Source organism: Columba livia, chromosome 6 (genome assembly GCF_036013475.1).
Source record: "Columba livia isolate bColLiv1 breed racing homer chromosome 6, bColLiv1.pat.W.v2, whole genome shotgun sequence".
Lineage (NCBI taxonomy): Eukaryota > Metazoa > Chordata > Aves > Columbiformes > Columbidae > Columba > Columba livia.
Window position 1 is genome coordinate 8,817,690 of NC_088607.1, and position 18,370 is coordinate 8,836,059.

At 38.7% G+C, this 18,370-nt stretch overlaps 1 protein-coding gene across 2 annotated transcripts in view; it reads right to left on the minus strand.

The window, feature by feature from the left end:
* Positions 1 to 1,980: 1,980 nt before the first annotated feature.
* FHIP2A (FHF complex subunit HOOK interacting protein 2A) overlaps positions 1,981 to 18,370 on the minus strand; it is a 33,405-nt gene continuing 17,015 nt past the window's right edge. For both annotated transcript variants that reach the window (XM_065066939.1, XM_065066940.1), the window contains 11 exons: positions 18,035 to 18,231; positions 16,766 to 16,880; positions 16,584 to 16,660; positions 16,285 to 16,477; positions 14,886 to 15,055; positions 13,864 to 14,007; positions 12,070 to 12,160; positions 10,294 to 10,437; positions 7,505 to 7,645; positions 6,334 to 6,437; positions 1,981 to 6,237 (listed from right to left, as the gene is read on the minus strand). In XM_065066939.1, coding sequence (XP_064923011.1) covers positions 6,132 to 6,237; positions 6,334 to 6,437; positions 7,505 to 7,645; positions 10,294 to 10,437; positions 12,070 to 12,160; positions 13,864 to 14,007; positions 14,886 to 15,055; positions 16,285 to 16,477; positions 16,584 to 16,660; positions 16,766 to 16,880; positions 18,035 to 18,231 — 1,482 coding nt within the window. In that variant the 3' untranslated portion in view covers positions 1,981 to 6,131. The remainder of the gene's footprint in view (positions 6,238 to 6,333; positions 6,438 to 7,504; positions 7,646 to 10,293; positions 10,438 to 12,069; positions 12,161 to 13,863; positions 14,008 to 14,885; positions 15,056 to 16,284; positions 16,478 to 16,583; positions 16,661 to 16,765; positions 16,881 to 18,034; positions 18,232 to 18,370) is intronic.

Sequence of the window (18,370 nt, forward strand, 5' to 3'; positions counted from 1 at the left end):
TCAAACCTTTTTATTGGGAAGTAATGTTCTTCTAACCCTAAGCCATAATTGCACTACGCTAAACTTAGTTACCTCTGTTGCCCTCCTCACTTAAATCAGTTTAATATCTTTGGTTTTCTGCAGAACTTCCTGTGGTCACTTCAGAATACAGTGAGGTTCATATTTTTTGAAAATGTCAATTGTGAAGAACATGCTTTTCTTTGTGCTCCTACAGCCCAGCACTGCAATGGGATCCTTCCTTTCACATTCTCCTATTTTTCAGTACGTAAAACGTCTTTCCAGAGGGAGGGGACACACACAAATCTCTACTGAGTTACGATGAACAGAAAGGTAAAGCCAGATGTATCTTCTTCATCAAAGTTAGAAGACATGGGCAAAGTTGTCAGTTCCACAGCACTATTCTAGCAGGTTTTATACCACCAGCAGGGATTTGATGAAAAACAGTTCAGAATATATATCCTAGTAAGATCAATTTAAATAGCCCGGTGAGAGACCATGTTCCAAGCTGCTTCTTTTTATCCTCATGGATCTGACCCCAAAGACAATGCCAGCAACTGGTCCAAAAATCTAACTGTACACATTTTGTTTCTTTTTTGGCATTCCCAAGAATCTTATAACACCTGAAAACTTTAATCCACCACATGCTCTTTGCCTGAGTCCCAAATTGCTCTTCAGTTCTCTTTCTTATCCTTCAGAGGGAGCCTCAGCTGATAAAGGATGTCCCAGGAACATGTGGGTTTAGGCTGAAAGGGCTCATGCGAGTTCTGACAGATTCACTTCTCTGAGCGTTATTATTATTGTACTTTAATCCAATTAGATCACATACCAAACTGGCAAAATCCTTAAGGCTTCAACAGCATTGGTTCTGCTAATATCTGAAGGTTAACAAATTTGGTAGATCCTGCACTACTTGTATCTACGTTTAGAGCTTTGACTGAGAATCTGCAAAATGAGTTAACAAATATGAAGTAGAGACCACACACTGATAATACTCCGGTCTTTTTCCAGTAGAATGTAGAGCCCCAAAATCTTGCGTCAGAATGCAATTGCCATAAGATTATCATGCTTCAATAATCCAGTCATTTCAAAGATATAAAAGTAAGAGAAAAGTACAAGAAGATACAAAATGTGCAATTTTGATACATCTTCCTCACTGCTTGAGGAAGCAAAATGTCCCTAAATCTCAAAATGCCTTAAGCAAGGCACAGCAAATAAATGATCTGGGGTGGGGGATGACAATCTCTGAGACCCAAGAGGAGGAGGGAAAGATGCTGAGAGCTGTTAAAAAAGCTGTCAAGTGTATCATCTTGCTGTAGCTCTCTTGTAAAAGATGCAAGAGCACTTGCAGCTGCTAAATACTGAGAAGGAGAAACAGCTTAACATCCAAGTGGAGCCCTCAGAGGGGATCTTACAGTGCAATGAGATTTTTGAAAAGCTGAGCAAAACTTCAAGGACATCAAAACTAGATGAGATACTAAGAAAAGATACCCAACAAATACAATTTTAAAATATATAAAAACATATGTATAAAAGCATTCCTCAAAGGGCCTGAAGGAAGAAACGATGCTTACTCACGTACATGACATTTCTATCCAATTCAATAAACTCATGTTGTGACTGACACACTCTGCGCCCAAATGCAATAGAAAATCAAGGTCTTGACGAGCTGCAGCCTTGACAGGTATCAGGGTTTTCGGGCAGATCAGACGTGTATCTGTGTTAGGGTGACTCAAGTCTGGCCATTTCCTTTTGCTCCCACTGTTCATGGGCCAGAACGAGCTGATTCACTCCCAGCATCCGCGGTGTGCTGCAGCACCGTGCAGGAATGAGGTTCATCCCAGCAGATGCTGCAGTGACAGACTCACAAGAAATGAAAGGACTTGAGGATCAAAGGCAAGATGGAAAATGTTAACACATTTTCTGTCTCAAGGTCATCCATACAAAACCTATTATGGATTCTGTAATAACAGAAGCAGTGGCTTCATTGAAATGAATTTATTTCGAGAATATCCCTTTTAATCCTCCATGCATTTTTTTGCACAAAAAGTTGGAATTTATCACAACCTCCTTCATAAAACTTATTATTGTATGTCTGGTAATGTGGCTGTTTCAACAATTCCTCATTGGAAATCCCAAACCCGCGAAACCCCGGCAACACGCTCAGTAAGTGACCTACACACAGTTTAATAGAAAAATTTTACTGAATATCCTCTGTTTAATGTAAACAAGGCAGGAGGCAAAACAAGGATATAGATTTTATATAGTTACACTGTTTTACAGGGCGCAGAAAGTATTGAGGATCATGGTTTGAAAATCCTGCATGATACGCAATATCAGATATGGATTTTCCATGTAGCCCCAAGTCTATGACAAAATCCTTCCACTTTACCTAGCACTTCGGTTTAGCATTTCTTTCAGCAAGACAAATAGCACTAGTAAAATGTCATTTGTGAAATTACACAGCAGGTTATGGTAGAAATTACCATGCATTTACAAAGCCATCCCATGATTACCTGTGCCCTGTAAAATCAAGTGCAACAATCCTTACACTAATCGTAGTGTAAGTAAGCTTGGGATTCTGGTCCTTATATATATATATATGTATATATATACATAGGTGATGTACAACCAGACTCAAGCTGTGTATCAAATCACAGCTTTTATATTGCACAGACAAATACATAGTAAGAACGTTACACAGACAGGATCTGATTACCAGGAACATTACAATCATATGAGAAACTAAGGACAAACTTGTTCTACCAGAGTTAGCACATGGCTTATTACAAAATTTTCTATATTGGAGTCTAAATCAAATACATACTGTAAATGGAAAAGAAGTAAAAAATGTGCCTATTTACACACATGTGCATCAGGGTTAAAATGTGGTTTGGATCTGCTTTTTGAAATTAAAAAAAATACTCTAGTATTACCTCTCAAGTATTTCAACCTAATACTAATGGCCGTATTCTCTAACTTGATAAGCACTTGCACTTCCCACTGACATCTGAGGGACATGCACGTGCTGTGAACTTCAGGCCATGTCTTTTCTCAGGGTCCATTTCTGGGTAATAAATAACCACATACAAACACGCACACAGAAACAAAATGGGCACCTCAATGACATGCATAGATTGGAAAGGTGAAAACATGGACCTGAACTAACTTCTAACCTTCTATTTTTTTTGAAAAAAAAAGTGCATGAAAAATATCACCACAAAAAATAATTAAACGAGTTCCATCTCTGAGGGAAGATTAAATCACTTTTACAAAAATAAAGGTCATTGTCATCGTGTACGGTAATTAAGGGCTTGTAGGCAGCACTCACAAAAGCCATTTAGGCCAAAACAACTTGGATTGCTTCACTTCCATCAGGATGGGTCCATGTCTTATCAACTAAATAACATTTAGTTTGCAAGAACATCAGCAGTGTTGCTGGAGACTGAACAATAATATGCTGAATTTAAGAGTGTTTATAGCTCTATCTACCTACTTTTTCTCATGGACAAGCATGAAGAAATTATGTTTGCAGCTCAGTAGACTGTTTTGCATTAAATGGCATAGAGGTTGCAGCCGTCCTTCCAGCAGCTGATTGATACAACTCCTCAGTGTCATGAGCTCAGGTATCACTGAAAACAACGACAAAAGCCGTGATGTTACTGCTTTCATTTGAGAACAGGCATCTCTTGAACGGCTTTATAAATTGTTATATTACTTGGAGTGCTCTTGCAAATTTCGCTTAATATTTCTCTCACTTTTGTTTATAGTAATAATATCACTTCCAGTTTCCACTGAAATTGAGACATTAGAAGTATTTTGGAACATACACTTTAAAAAAATAAATAATAAAGATAGAAAAATTTGAGGAAAAAGTAATGAAACTCAAGCAAAACCAACAAAGACCCAAATTCAGGAAAGCATCAACATTGGTGCTCAACAGCTTAACTTTGTTCATGTAAGAAATTGTGATTTAGGAATAAAATTATTGAAATGAAGCTTAGGTTTAACTGCTTTGCTGAACTTGGACCTTATTTATAATAAATGTATGTATTCAACATCCTCTGCATAGACATTTACATGTTCTAAACTATGTGTCAGGTATGTTACATTAACAAAGCTTCTAATATGGACTGACAGCAATACATATTGCTAAAAATCATTTGCTACTTTCAAGCTACATTTCTAAAGAACAAAAATGAAGAAAGTGTCACTTTTTAATCTTTATCCTACTATACTACTTTGACCTGAAAACACTTTGGGGCTAAATTTCACAAAAAAGAAGAGGTGAGGAAGTAAAACATGCTTTTGTTTGCCAGATAAATGCAACGCTTTGTACAAAAGTCTCCCAGTATAGGGAGCCAGTGAATACAAGATTTACCTGCCAGAATATTTCCCTGGTTCCAGAACTGCTCTCTCCAGCTGAACCTGTACTGGAAGCTTTTACAGCAGGACCCTCTTCACTGCTGTGATAGGAATAAATGTAGCCCATTAACTGTGACACTGTTCTAATTAACCTGCTAACTTAAAAGGCTTCTCAACATCCAGGTTGCATAAATATTAAAAAAACAATAGAACCCTCAAAGGCATGGATCCAGAGCAGAATCTGTTTCATGTAAATCCAAAAAAAATTCTAGTGACCAAGTAAATTAGTCCCTATTTGTGTATGAGCAACCACATCTGAAATAGGCATTAGCGGTGCAAATGGGATGGTAGGAAAGACAAACGAATAGAATATAAACACAAGGAGCTCAACTCCACCTTGCCTGCCTATACTATGATATTTATAGGAGGGGAAAGAGGGACCACACACCTGTGTGGAGAGCAGGACAGGCCTCTCATCCAAGTCCCTCAGTGTCACCTGAAGGTTAAAGCCCGGACGCCTGAACGCGCGGTGCAGAGGTGGCACTGGGGGAAGCGCAGGCTGCAGCGCCCTTCACGCTGGAGAAATAGAAGCAAAGCACTCTCAAGTCCGAACATTTGCAATGCAAACGCCTGCCCTGGCTGATAGTATTCATATTGAAAAAGATTCACTGAGAGACATTTCTGCGTCCCAGCACTAGGAAAAGAAGGTGTAAATTTTGGTCCTATATATGGTATCAATGCTTTAACTGAAATGGCATCAGTCAATCTTTTGCGGAGCACTACTGCAATGGTTAGATAAGCAATCAAAACATTTCAAAAAATGACAGAATGTTTATGCTGCCAGTTTTCAAGGCACAAAAGATTCTTAAGCCAATTCAGGCTAAATATAAATTTAAAAGAAATTAAAAAATACTGTTTCAACAACAACAACTAATGACCTACAATTAACTTCCCTGTAAAGGTGACTTGAGCCACAGCAACTGGAGTTTACAGGCAGAAACCTAAAGCAAACCTAGTTACACAGATGACCTGAAGAGCAATCACTTGGAATGACACAGACAAACATACCAGAAACACGTACACTTCAGATATATTTGTTATGGTTGTGATGCTGAATCAGGATTAATTCCATTAGTATTGATTTTATACTGATATATCTCCGGAAGTATTCCATTGGGGAATTAGTCTCAGAGTTGTCCTTAAGATTCACCAAAACAAATATGATCCCTCATTAATATATCCCACTGTTTATGGATTGGTGGATTTTTTTAACCTCTTCACTTTTAATAACATACATTGCAACTACAGTTGTGATTTCCTTTCATGTATCCAACTGAAAAGAAAAAGAATTAAGACATAAAAATGTTAGAAAATTAATTTGCTTTTTAAAAGTAACAAGGTCACAAAAAGCAAATTGGCGTGTGTGAGCCCCAGAACATACAAAAGACCCAACTCTCTAAACATTGTCATTATAACAGAATAACCAAGGTCTGATGTCTGTGGTTCTTCATGCAGCTTTTGCAGCTCTTCGCACAGTGGCTAGAAATGCTATGTATTGGTTTATCCCCAAACGCCTTCCATCATACTCTAGGTCCCTTTGAATCCCTCTCTATTGCAATGTCAACACCTGGTGGGAGTAACTTCTCTTCCAATTCTGCCAAATGTCAACAGACACTTTGCCAGGAGGCATCACCTCCTCTTCTCTGGGTGTTGTCAATAGTCTGAAACAGGCTGGGTGCTTTTACAGCCTGGCTACTCATCAAGGCTGCTCATGGTGTAGACGAGGCGTGATACTTCACAAAGGCGATGGCTGCCAGCTCTTTGCAGAATTCTTCCAGCACAATCACGCCCTCTAGTAACGTCATGTGGTCAATGCTGAGAAAGAGAAAAAAATAAATCAGCAGAGAATCAAGACTGGCACACAGAAAAACCAGCCGTGAGTCTTGGAGAATATGCAGTGTATTTACTCACATGGGCCCTTCTGGCTCCAGGCCCAAAAGGCGTTTTCTGACCAGCAGAAGTTTGGGAGTGAAATCTGGGATGCGCTGGATTCTAACCATGAGGTCCCCAACGACCTGTGAAGCATAATGTCATCAACACACAAAGTTAACACCTTCCAAGTGTGTGCAGTAGCAAGGTGAACTGGCAGCCTCCAGTGCCCAGGATGCAGAGCCACGTCAGCATCCTCACAGGCTCACAAAACAACACGCAGAGTATCTGCTCTGCCCCAAAAAAGAGTAAGTGGGTGCAGAAAGTAAAGAGATCCAAAATGGGCAGGAACTCTTGAGCCTTACTAGCTGTTGCCACAAATGGTATGACTTATTTTAATTATGCCAACAATTAATTTGTCTTAGTAAATGTTGATGTAGGCAACTGACCAGTAAATTCCTGGGTTTCGGGAAAGCACAAAGGGAGACAGTGAAGTTAATATTTTGAAATGGGGAGGACTGCTGGGAAAAAAGGAGGTAAGCCCTCCATTAGTACCGGGCAAGGACCATTAATAGGCTTCCGACCAGCTTAATAACAGCTGGTGCGTGGGGCAGGGAAGGGATCTCTGACTGAGAAGCCGCAGTGTGACAGGCACCCAGCCAGCACTTCTAGGATGCAGCTCTGGCAGGAAGAGATGGAATCCGAGAGGGAAAGGAAGGAAAGGGACTTTTGAAAAATCCAGGACTTCAGCATCAAAAACAGAAAGAAAAATAGGATGAACAGAGATACACATCACGGCACAGAATACTCAGGAGTGTCCTTTGCCTGTGTGTGAACCTGGTGCAAACCAGCACTTGGCCTGTTCTTACAGCACTACCTGACATTGCCTGCAAGTGACAACGATGTGACCGAATCCAGTTTAAAGCAACATCATTGCCAGAGGGGTGATTTTGCATATACACAATGAAACTAAGCAAACGAACAACTTTCAAGACACGCAGAATGAAAATAAATGCTTAGAAATACATTTTCCAATGTTTTTGGTAGAAAATCCATAATTCTGATGTTCAAATTAAGAGCATAAGTACCTATGTTCAGTGATAAGCCATTCGCCAACTTAAACTAGCCAGCAGCAACCACCACTGACTACAAGGTTAGTAAATACGTCACTGCTGTACAGCCATATGTAAATATTAACTGTGTGTTTACTCACCCTGACAATGACAGAGAAGAGAGACCTGCAGCCAGACGCCAGGTTTACATAAGGATCCAAAAGGTATTCATGTATATGAGGATGGGGAAATAAGGACAGTTTGGACAACACTGACGTAACTTGTAAATTTACATCATAGGGCTGCAAAGAAAGGAAACACAGGGCTCAGTTACTTCATGCTGGCTTCTTTTCATCAAGCCAGTGTTTATTTAACTACCAGAACCTTATGCACAGGGATAGGAATATATAAAGATAAAAAGTTAGATTAGAAGACAAGCCCAAAACCTCTGCTTTCTACAACAGGACTCATGTGAATATGAAAGTTAGTCATTAAATGCTGTTATCTCCGTAACTGCTACAACCACTTGAACCTCTTGCACACTTGTTCACTGTAGTAAGTCCTCTTTCTGTAAGACATTTCTTCAGCTCAGTAACTAAACAAATAGCACAAAATCAGCCTAGATTAAACATCTGCTTGCTTCTGCTGGATAACTGTGAAGTGTATGAGCTCAGGAAATTGAGACACACAAATCCATGTTTACAGCTAGCGTGGCATTTCTCTCCACCTCTCCTACTTGCTTTTTTCTTGGAGAGAACCATTGCAGAAGGCCTGGTCATCTTGTGGCAGCATCCTATGGGAGATGAGGCAGTCCTGAGAAGGCAGCATGAAATTCTGAGCTTCTTCTCTACCTCCTTCGCCAACCAACCACATGGGAGAGGCAACACTCAGATGCTGGAAGATGCTAATCAGTCATAAGGAAAAAAACACTACCTAACTTTCTATGGAAAAGAATAGTGACTAGCTTAAAAGATTTTACTATTCTACTGAGAAACTAATTTCCATAAAAGCAAGTATTTTCACCAGAGCTTCTTTGTGTTCCGACTACTTTTTTTTCCATCTTTGATTTTCTCATCAGAGTGAAAACAAGCTGACATTTTAACTCAGCCCCAAATTTCCTTCTATCTATTCAGTGGTGGAACAGATGACGTTGACAAGAGATGGACAGACATTCCCCTTGTACACACCTATGCGATTCTGAAGATGTTACTGACACCCAGATGGTTTGACTTAATCTTGTTTGTTTCAGCTGAAGTGGATTAGAGGGCCCTCACTTGATCCCTTTGACTGCACACCAGCAGCAACATCCTCAGTGGCATAATCACATCTAGAAGAGAGTGACTTCTTGGCCTCAAATCATCACCTTAATGCTCAAAAGTTAGCATCCCGATGAAGAATCAGAGAACAGATTCTTCCCTTTTCCAGACTGCAAGATTTGGAACAATTCAGCTTCAGATTAAGACAGATACATCTAGATCGGTCTACATGTCTTTAAGCTCACATTAACTCAACAAAGATCTGACACTTCATACACTTGCCTACACGCAACTATCTCATGTCATCTCACATGCTCAAGAGCATCTGCTGGTCTCTTGATGGTTCCACAAAGGGTGGATCCTGCAAGATCTCTGTTGTAACTACAAGCTTGTGGGATATATCTTGAGCACCACAAAAATGGCAACAGATAGCTCAGGCAACTGAGTCAAGCTTTCAGGCAACTGAGTCAAGGAAGCTGAGATGGTGATTCACTTCACAGTAAAACAGATTTGCTTTTCAGTCTAACAGCTCCACAGATAGCCGGGGCTGTCCTGACAAAATTTCCACTGACTAGAGGTGGGCACCTAACTAATAGTTAGATACCTCACTCCTGAATTCATCACCACACACTGTTGCATTGCAAAGGGAGTTGTCTTACAGATCTTATGAAGTGAAAGCACATATTTCTCCCAGTCAGTAGCGGTTACTTCTGCACTTGGTATTCCAGCAATAGATTCATTCCAATCTAACCAACGAAGCTCTCAGACCCTGGACCGGAGATGTTAGAGGTAATAGAGATCACGACATTTTGAGTTATTGTGGAAAAGTTACTCTGCAGACAGAGACACAAATTCCTTCCATAAATCCATTCCACTGTCTACCTAGCTGAACTGTAGAAGGTTTTTAAAGTTGTCTGAGTCAGTCAATTCATTAGGAAGCTTTGAAGCTATGAGCATTATTTGGTTTTCACAAGAAGAGAAGGAAAGCAACTAGTAACACGTGCTGCATTGTTCAGACAGATTGCTGTTGTGATTTGAACTAATTGAGAGCATTAAGGAAATCTGCTTCTTCACATAGAGCTTTTATTTCTGTCCATATGTCAGCAGACTCAGACAGCCTTGTATCAGATAACATCCTAAAAAATTCTCTGTAACTAAAAAGGTTTAAAACCAGCAAAATTTGCAGTTCAGAAAATTCTTACAAAATTCTTATGAAACATTCAGCTCCATAGAAGTGACACTGAATTTCACTGAAATGTTGCACTAAGGAGCTGTACAATATGTTATTTGCTGAAAAATGTAGATGCTTTCTCAGTGTAAATGCCAGAAAATGAAGCAGAACCAGTGATCCTAGTACTGAAGGATTCCTCAGATACTATCCTATCTTTTATCTTAAAGATCCTATTTCTTACTCATCAATTTAAATGATATTTCTGGTCAAGAAAACATGTGGTACTCAAAAAGGTGGCTAACAAAGAGAGTTTTTGTTCTCTGCTTTTGTTAAATAATACTGATCACTGTAACATCCTGCAATCTAGAGACCTGCTACCAAGGACTTGGGACATCACATAATAATATTCATATGATGCTCAATGGACATCTGAGTGATGAGAATACATGGGACCTTATGGAGATTAGTCCTTTAGCAGTGATGAAGGCATCAGAAATGGAATTCATAACCTGCTTTTTCTTACCTGATCAAGAATTCTGCCCATTCTTTCAAACAGGACTTTCAAGAAGTGTCCTTCAAAAAATGGTGCTTCTAAATTGCACTTTTCCAAAGATGTGGGATATCCAGGCCACTCCCACCGTAAACAGACGACGCAATAATCCCGGAACTAAAAAGAGTAGTGAAGAAAAGAGACTCAAACCTCCACGGAAACAATTTAATTTCCTTTTAATAGTCTATACACCTTAAAACCATAATCTGTAGCTAAATAATAAATCTAAGTTCAAAAAGAAATGCCATTCTAATGTAAATGCTATCCGTTTCTACGCAGGCACCTCATTTTCTTCTTGACATTCATGCTATTAGGGTAGTTTCAGAAACAATGAGTGGAGAACAAGAATTGCATTTGTACACATTCTTTTTCTCAGTCCATTACCCCACTTTCACTGTATTATGTGTAGTTTATCTCACTATCCAATTGATACTGCTCCCTAATTCCCAGGAGACGAAAGGCAGGTGTATCTGCAGGAGATCCAAATGAAAACTACGTCAGGGCTTTCTCTTCCCTCTCTGTTTCCTATCACTCAAACCAGACTTTCTCAGCCTCTGCCTCTGGTTTGCTGTGGGCTGCCCGATGTCTCGCTTTCCAGAAATTACACCTTGGAAGGAGCACAGGTTAGAGCAGTGAAAATACAGAACCCAGGAACAAACAGTAGCAAAAGAGAGACAAAACAGACCCAGAAATTCTGCACTGCATGTACATTACCTACTTGTGCAGGCTTCCAGGAATAGAAATATGGAAGCAGAACAGCTATTTGGATGTAATAGCGGCAATAGGCTGCTATTCTTAGGGGGGAAATATTTTAAGAGTAGCCATATCATTGTCAGGAACTGACAGAAACCAATTCTGTTCTCTAATAACTCCCAGAATACTCTTTTTCCCAAGGCACGAAGGAAATACAAAGATGATATGTGTTTTCTGGCATCCAAGAATAGAACACGGGAATTTTACATCAACCTTTGTCTCCCTATTTTCTATTTTCTTTCTCCTCAGACTACAGATAAAATGATCTAATAAGTACTGAAATTCAAGCTTCCCACCTTAAACTGCTGATAGTGTAAGTCAGAGGTTATGGAATATTTATGGAATATAATAGTGCCTACTAAATATAGCTCTCTCAGTTACTCTACTCCTTTGCATTATTTTTATTTTAGAAGATTCACAGGGCTTCAATAAGAAAGCTGCAAATAAATAGTGATTGTCCTTTGACCAAGGAAACTTCAGATTGTTTGTAAGAAAAAAACCTGCATTTATTTCAAAACTAGAAATCAAACACCTTTCTCTACCTACCAACACTCCCAACTTCAAACCTGAATGCCTTAGGCTGCGCATTCCCTGTGATGAGCCTTTATTTTTTAAGTCCCAGATTGCATAACTCCTATGCAGCATTTTAATTTCCCTTTAGTCCTTTCAAACAGCTTGGCAGGCGATTCTCCAAGAGAATGCAGATAAATTCAAAAGCAAATTAAGAATCTATCTGCAATTCAGATAGAATTCTGAACGTATTTGTTATATGAATATTAATGCGTTTAATCTCATCCATCATTCCCACTGGAGTAATACAAGGTGGATTCACCGCCAAAAGATCTCCAAAGGTAAATTTTCATTAGAAAATAAAAATTGAATTTTCCTATCTTCCATTACCAAAAGATGCATTTAGTAGGACTATTTATAGAACCGTTTGTATATACTCATAGCATTTCAACTTCTCAAGGACTCAGGAAGACTTCACTGACTTACTTGTCTGTGGGCATCTCTGAGGTAAGTGTCATAACCTGTACCCTCCACGTGGTACGATGACTTGGCTTCATCAGGTACAAGACAGAGGAAACTAAAGAGAAAATAAGTACATTAATGAATATTTACAATCCACAGAGCACCAGATCAATACTTGCTCACCATTCGTAACAGTGTACACAATACCGAATTGTCTGGCCAATTAATCCACAGATTCTACCATAACTTTATGTGAAGAGTAGAGAATACATAATCTATTTAAGTGCATCTATTCTAACTACTGTTCGTAATAACAAGATATATACTTCAGAACTTTCATATATAGCACTAGAGGTAAAAATCTCAGTGGAAGCATTTTCTGAGAATTAGCAGACAGAATAGAGATGAACAGGAATATTTATAACCAGGTCAAGTATTTGCTAAAGGTCACACTCAATCTTACTACAGTACATAGAAAATCTACTTGGGAATAAATGAGCAAAAAGGGAAGGAGAATTGCAGTTAAAATTCCTCTTAACCTACTGCACAGGCAGTTTTATTTACCATAGTTTGTTCTGGTGAAAAACAAACATCTAGGAACATAAATATTTGCCTATAAATGTCCCAGCTACACATAACATTGCCTTTACCAGGTATGTAGTCCTTATTAATTCACCAATATCAGACCTAAAAAGTATCAGGAAATTCTGAATTTTATGAGAGAGGAACTGTCTTTAAACAATAAAGCCCTAAAATTTCTGGACAGCAAAATAAAACTCAGTCTTTGGGCTCTGTTTCTAAATTTCAGCTTTCTCCACACCCCAGGAACTGCTGGAAGCTCCCAAAATATTTATATGCAGAAATATGTAATAGGTGACTTTTCGTATGGAGTTCATCTTATCTGACAAAATACAAATTTGCAAAGCACTGCAAATTCTGAAAACATTTCTGTTCACTGAGGGAGATGACACAGGGTGAATTTAGGAGACTGTTCTTTGCATCTTTGCTCCAAACCGTGTCCACCATAACTATATATAGCAGTACCAGGGGAAAAGGGCAAGAAGTGACAATGCCATCTTCTGCTGCCTGCCCTCAGGTTCCTTGCTTCCTTTGCCTAACACCTTTGATTATTTCTGCATAAGTAGATAGGTCAGCACTGAAATACCAGCGCTGCTTTGCTACCGTGTACTAACAGAGCAAATAGTGTTTGTCCTAATATTAGTCGCTAAGAGAATTACATCACTAAGTTGCTTAGAGCAGAGCCGCTCCTCTCGGTAATATCCAATTTGCAGGACGTGCAACATGCACAGAGGTGTGTTACAGGTGACAGAGATGCCTCTTGATTTTCAGGGGAACAGAAGGTTATCTCTAGAATGGCAATTATTTACTTTTATATATGGGTTTAAGAAAGATTAGGAAGTTTGAGGGCTTTTTTCCCCTAAAACATTTATGGCAAGACTCCCCATACTTCTCCAGGAAGGTAAAGTCCTGTAACAGCAGTTTAAACATAGCATTTTTTTTTTGAGAAAAGAAAGTTTTATAATCAAAGAGGCTTTTTCCATGAATTCTGAGTATTCAACTACACTATTAGCTATAAAGTTCTTCCTTTTTTCTCTTTAATGTTGAATTATTTTTACTCATTGTAAGCTCTTATCTTTCAGGAGTCGCTTGCTGATAAAATGCCACATAATTTCCTTCTGTGGAGTCATTTTACCAGCTGGCACAGAATAACACCAATTACAGAGTACATTTAATTTGCACAGTATGTGCAGACACCCACACATTCAGACATTTCTTTAAGTGTTTGTTTCAACTTACCTATTTACAATTTTATGAACTTCAGTCTTCCCATCATTTCTTGGATGTTCTGGACTGGCAGGTGGAGAAGCACTGAGCCACTCCTGAGTTGACAACGTGTTGTCTGGAGACAGATCAGTAAATAACGGATCTTCCTCTAGGTCTCTGTAAGATTATAGTAGACAAAAACATAACCATTCACAGAATGTTATGGAAGGTATGTAAATCTCTGGGTCAAAAGGCATGCTTTCTATTTTTCTTCTCTGAGCAACTGGGATGTTTTCCAGAACACTATCATATGTGCATCTTTTTACCTAACTAATATACAGAGACAGCAACCTTTACAGATATCCAACAAACTTCATTTTGAAGGAAATCCTAACTTCTTGATCTGAACAACACATTGTAGTAGAGATTTTTGACTCCTACAAGATCACTGCATTATATCACTTAAACTCACATTTTTTACATGACAGAGTTACACTCCAGGAAATCTTAACATGATTTTATATAACTCAGAAATATCTAAATGAAGATGCCTAAAATAGCTGGTGTGACTAGTCCTTACCCCTCCATCAGTAAAAAAAAAGGAGTTACAAGAGTCACATAGGGTCTTTAAAAAGATTTTATATAAAGTGTCCCAGAAAAGTTCTTCCATCAAAAGATTATTCCAGAACATAAATATAAGCAAGAAACCCAAGTGACTGACTTCCAGGAATGATCTTATGGAAAATAATACAAATATGTATAGACTCATGCTAGGTAGAGGCCTAAGTAAATTGATACATGAAGACCTTTGGGTGCCTATTGTTCAGGAAAGAGGCTTTTGATAATTTTAGCTTGCTGTTACAGTTCTACCAATTTCCATAAGTTGCTGATATAATAACTTCTGTATTACTTCATGTATATGGATTAATACACAGAGCAAAGTGCTATCTGTGCTCACTTTTCTTTCAATTACTGAAAAAAAGCCAACTGTTTTCTTCTAAAAATAAGGATCCAAGTTAGCTGTTGTGAACACTTCCCTTAAAAAAGAAACTTACACTGCTCCTGCAATCTGTCCATTCTCTACCACGTCTTTATCTTCTTGACAGAGAGGCTTGTATTCCATATAGTTTCTTTCTTCTAAATTTCTCAGAACCAAATTATAAAGAATGTGCTCATTGGGTTTTTGCAAAAGGTGCTCAAACATTCGTAAAGTCATTATGCTGATCTGCAACATAAAAAGTGAAAATTCAGTAAGTGGAGGCACTGCTGCCTTATACTTTTTACCTTGTATCTGGTTTGCACATCCTAGAATATCGCAATTACTTATTAACATTATAGAGGGAAGCAAAAATCCAAAGAGAAATGGGGAAATCGTTATACTGAATGTGGTATAAACACGGATGAAGAGTTCACACACATCTGAAAATCCATATGTGGATGTATTGTTTTCCTGTAAAACAAAAATTGTTCCAAAATCTGCCAAAAGAACAATACAAAGAACATTCAGAGAACTTACAACTTAGCTTTCCATATTACAATGAGATCCATGCTGGAATATGGTTATTGTTGTGCCAGTGAGACACAGAACATGCCTGAATGTTAGTAATAAATACCCAAAATAAAATAAAGTAATACTGGGATACTGTGACTAGAAAGAACTACAGGCTAAGATTTTTACATGGAGATATAATGTAGGCTTTTAAAAATCGACTGACTTAAAGTAATACAGAGACGGTTTTTAAAGATGATTTTAGAGTGCTTAGCTTTGCAAAGATCAACTAATTTATAAACAGAATTGATTTTGATGGGGTGAGCAGGTAAGCACACTGAAAAAAATGGATATGTGAAGGCATAGATCTGTATTTCAGGCAAACTTGATTTGATTTGAAAAAGCAGAGTGTGGAGGTTGTTTCATGGAAAAAATGAAACAAGCACCTCCTGAGGAGGGATTTTATTCAAGTCAGTTATTTTAACAATGTTCACTGTGTGTAAAGGGCTTGAAGTTACTATATCACCTTTCAATTAGCATTGTGTGTATTCTCTGATCACACTTACTTTATATAATAGAAGTTTTTAACTATACCTTATATGATAACACAACAGAATTGACATAACACGGAAAATAAGTGTGACGGAACATATAACAAAGCGCAAATTAAAACGCAATTACAGAAATTGATTTTCCCCTATCTTATCGATAAGCCAGCCCAACTGCATATGCATAGGGGCAAGCAAATTTAGCAAAGAATCTTTATTGGTGGGAACAATGTGCCAGCTGGAAAAAAGAGTAACATTTTCTAAAGGGAATTTGCAGGGCTGGCAGTCAGAACTCTTTTCCTTGGCAAAACAAGTTCGCTGACACAAAGATGAGAAGACCCCACGATGACGTTTTTACAGCCTCGGCGTAAGACAGAACTGACCAGCAGACATTATTATGTTGTAACCACTTCTCACCTCGTCAGAAATATGATCACAGTGCTCAATTAATCTGTGTCGCAATGGATGTCTGTTGATGTCTGTCAAAGTTTCTGGCTCTCTGTGTTCTCCAAGTATAAAATAAACTATTTCCTGCAGCAGTACATCTGAATTCACTTGACGAACAATGCGATGTAATAGTGCAGTCGATGTGAGGATTCCCATCTCTGAACTGCACAAAAAGTTTCATGTCAGATATGCAGTGGATTTCAGCTGAAAAAAAAACAATCAGCTTGATTCCGATTCTGTTCTGCTGTGTCTCGCAGGATGCTACTCACGTTTGCATCAGCTGGGGTTCCAAAACATCAATGAAAAATCGTTCCCGCATAGCTTTTGCCATAGCAACAGCCGCAGTCTGAAACAAAAGTACAAAATGGTGTGTCTCCAACTAAAAAGCTAAGAAACAACTGGAACTACTTATTTGCTGAATATATTTGTATCATCGGTAAAAATTTCAAACCTTTTGTGCTTCTTTGATGAGTTGATCACAGTAGTCAAACCATGAAAGAAACGAAATCAACGCTCTTTTCCCTGGAAAAGCAGATGCATCTTCTTTGTGGCTATAGGAATCCAAACTAGACAACACAGGGAAAAACACTTAGTCTGTAAGTAACAGAAAAATCTTGGACTTTACTTTTATTAAACTTAACAGAAAAAGTAAAGATCTACTTGCAACAAAGTGAACATGAAAAAAGCTTTTCTGACAGTGTCTACTCATCTGGCAGTGCTATCATCACACAGGTTTTCAGTGGAACGCTAAAGGACACACAACATAGACAGCAGAATAATTCTGGTTAAGCATTTCTTGAGTCAGAAGGGAAAACTGATCACCTAATCTGTTCTTCCAGGAAACAAAGACCACAGAAACTGAATCAGTAACTCCTGTAGTCAGAGAACCATAAAATGAAGGCAATTTTTCTTCTCTACTCTGTAAACAACCTCAGTCAAGTCCACCACAGCCCCATAGTGTACACCTGAACTAGATTGCACCTTTCAGAAAAACACGTGTATCTCAATTTAAAGGCTCTACGGAATAACAAATTCACCATTTTCTTTGGTAAAGCAGTCCAACAGCTATTTATACCACTGTTCAAAGTTGGTTTGTCCCTTCTATCTTCAAACTCCAACCATGGGAAACTTTGGTAGTTGTTTTGCATATACCTACTTTTTGCCTCACTACTGATATATCAGGAACAATTCATAATAATGAAGGCAGAGTAGGAAAGAGAAGTATTTTGAGAATCTACCATGCAAGCAGTTAGGCTAGCAGGCATGTATTTTTTACTTCATGCCACCAAGTTATGCAGTTACTCTTTCCTTCTTCTTTTTTACTGCAAAAATTTTGCAACAACAGCCTGTTATCAAATATACTCTTCCTGTCCCCTGCAGCAGCTTACGGTGCTGTGTACAGTTTATGTTTCCTAAATCCTAAACATCCGAACAAGAAAATATTTTGTACCTGATACTGCAGCTACACCACCACAAATTGTTAATGTAATTCAGTGGAAAAAACTGCCCCCTGAGGAATCTCTGCAAGGGACTGGCAGCCAAACCAGAAATCACACGTACCAAAGTCGTACCTTTACTCTGCAGCTGGGATCCCAGCTCTGCTCTTGAGACTTTAGCATGGGGATGTGAGTATTTTATACATCTTATCTACCTACAGAAAATTAGTTTCAGGGAGAGGTACAGTCACCTTGGGTATTAAATACAAAAATAAAATTCTTACCCCCAGTTAATTGCCTCCACTGTTTCAATGTCTAGGGGATCCAGTGACTGGGGCAGGGCTTTGTAGAGAGTGGCCAGCCTGTCTGTCAACAATTCACATAAACAAGTGCTTTGAGTCAGGCACTTGGCAGCTGCTGGTTCTGGCAAACTCACCAAAAGCATGAGACCCTCACAGGCCTTCACGGCTATCCGGCCATCCTGGCAGAAGGCATGGAAGAATTAATCAGAGGGTGAAAAAAGCTCACTTGAAACCAAGAAGCAAACGTCTCCCAAATAAAACCTCTCCATCCCCCCCAGGGAGTGAATGCATTTATTTTTGTTGCCTTTTCAGTCATTA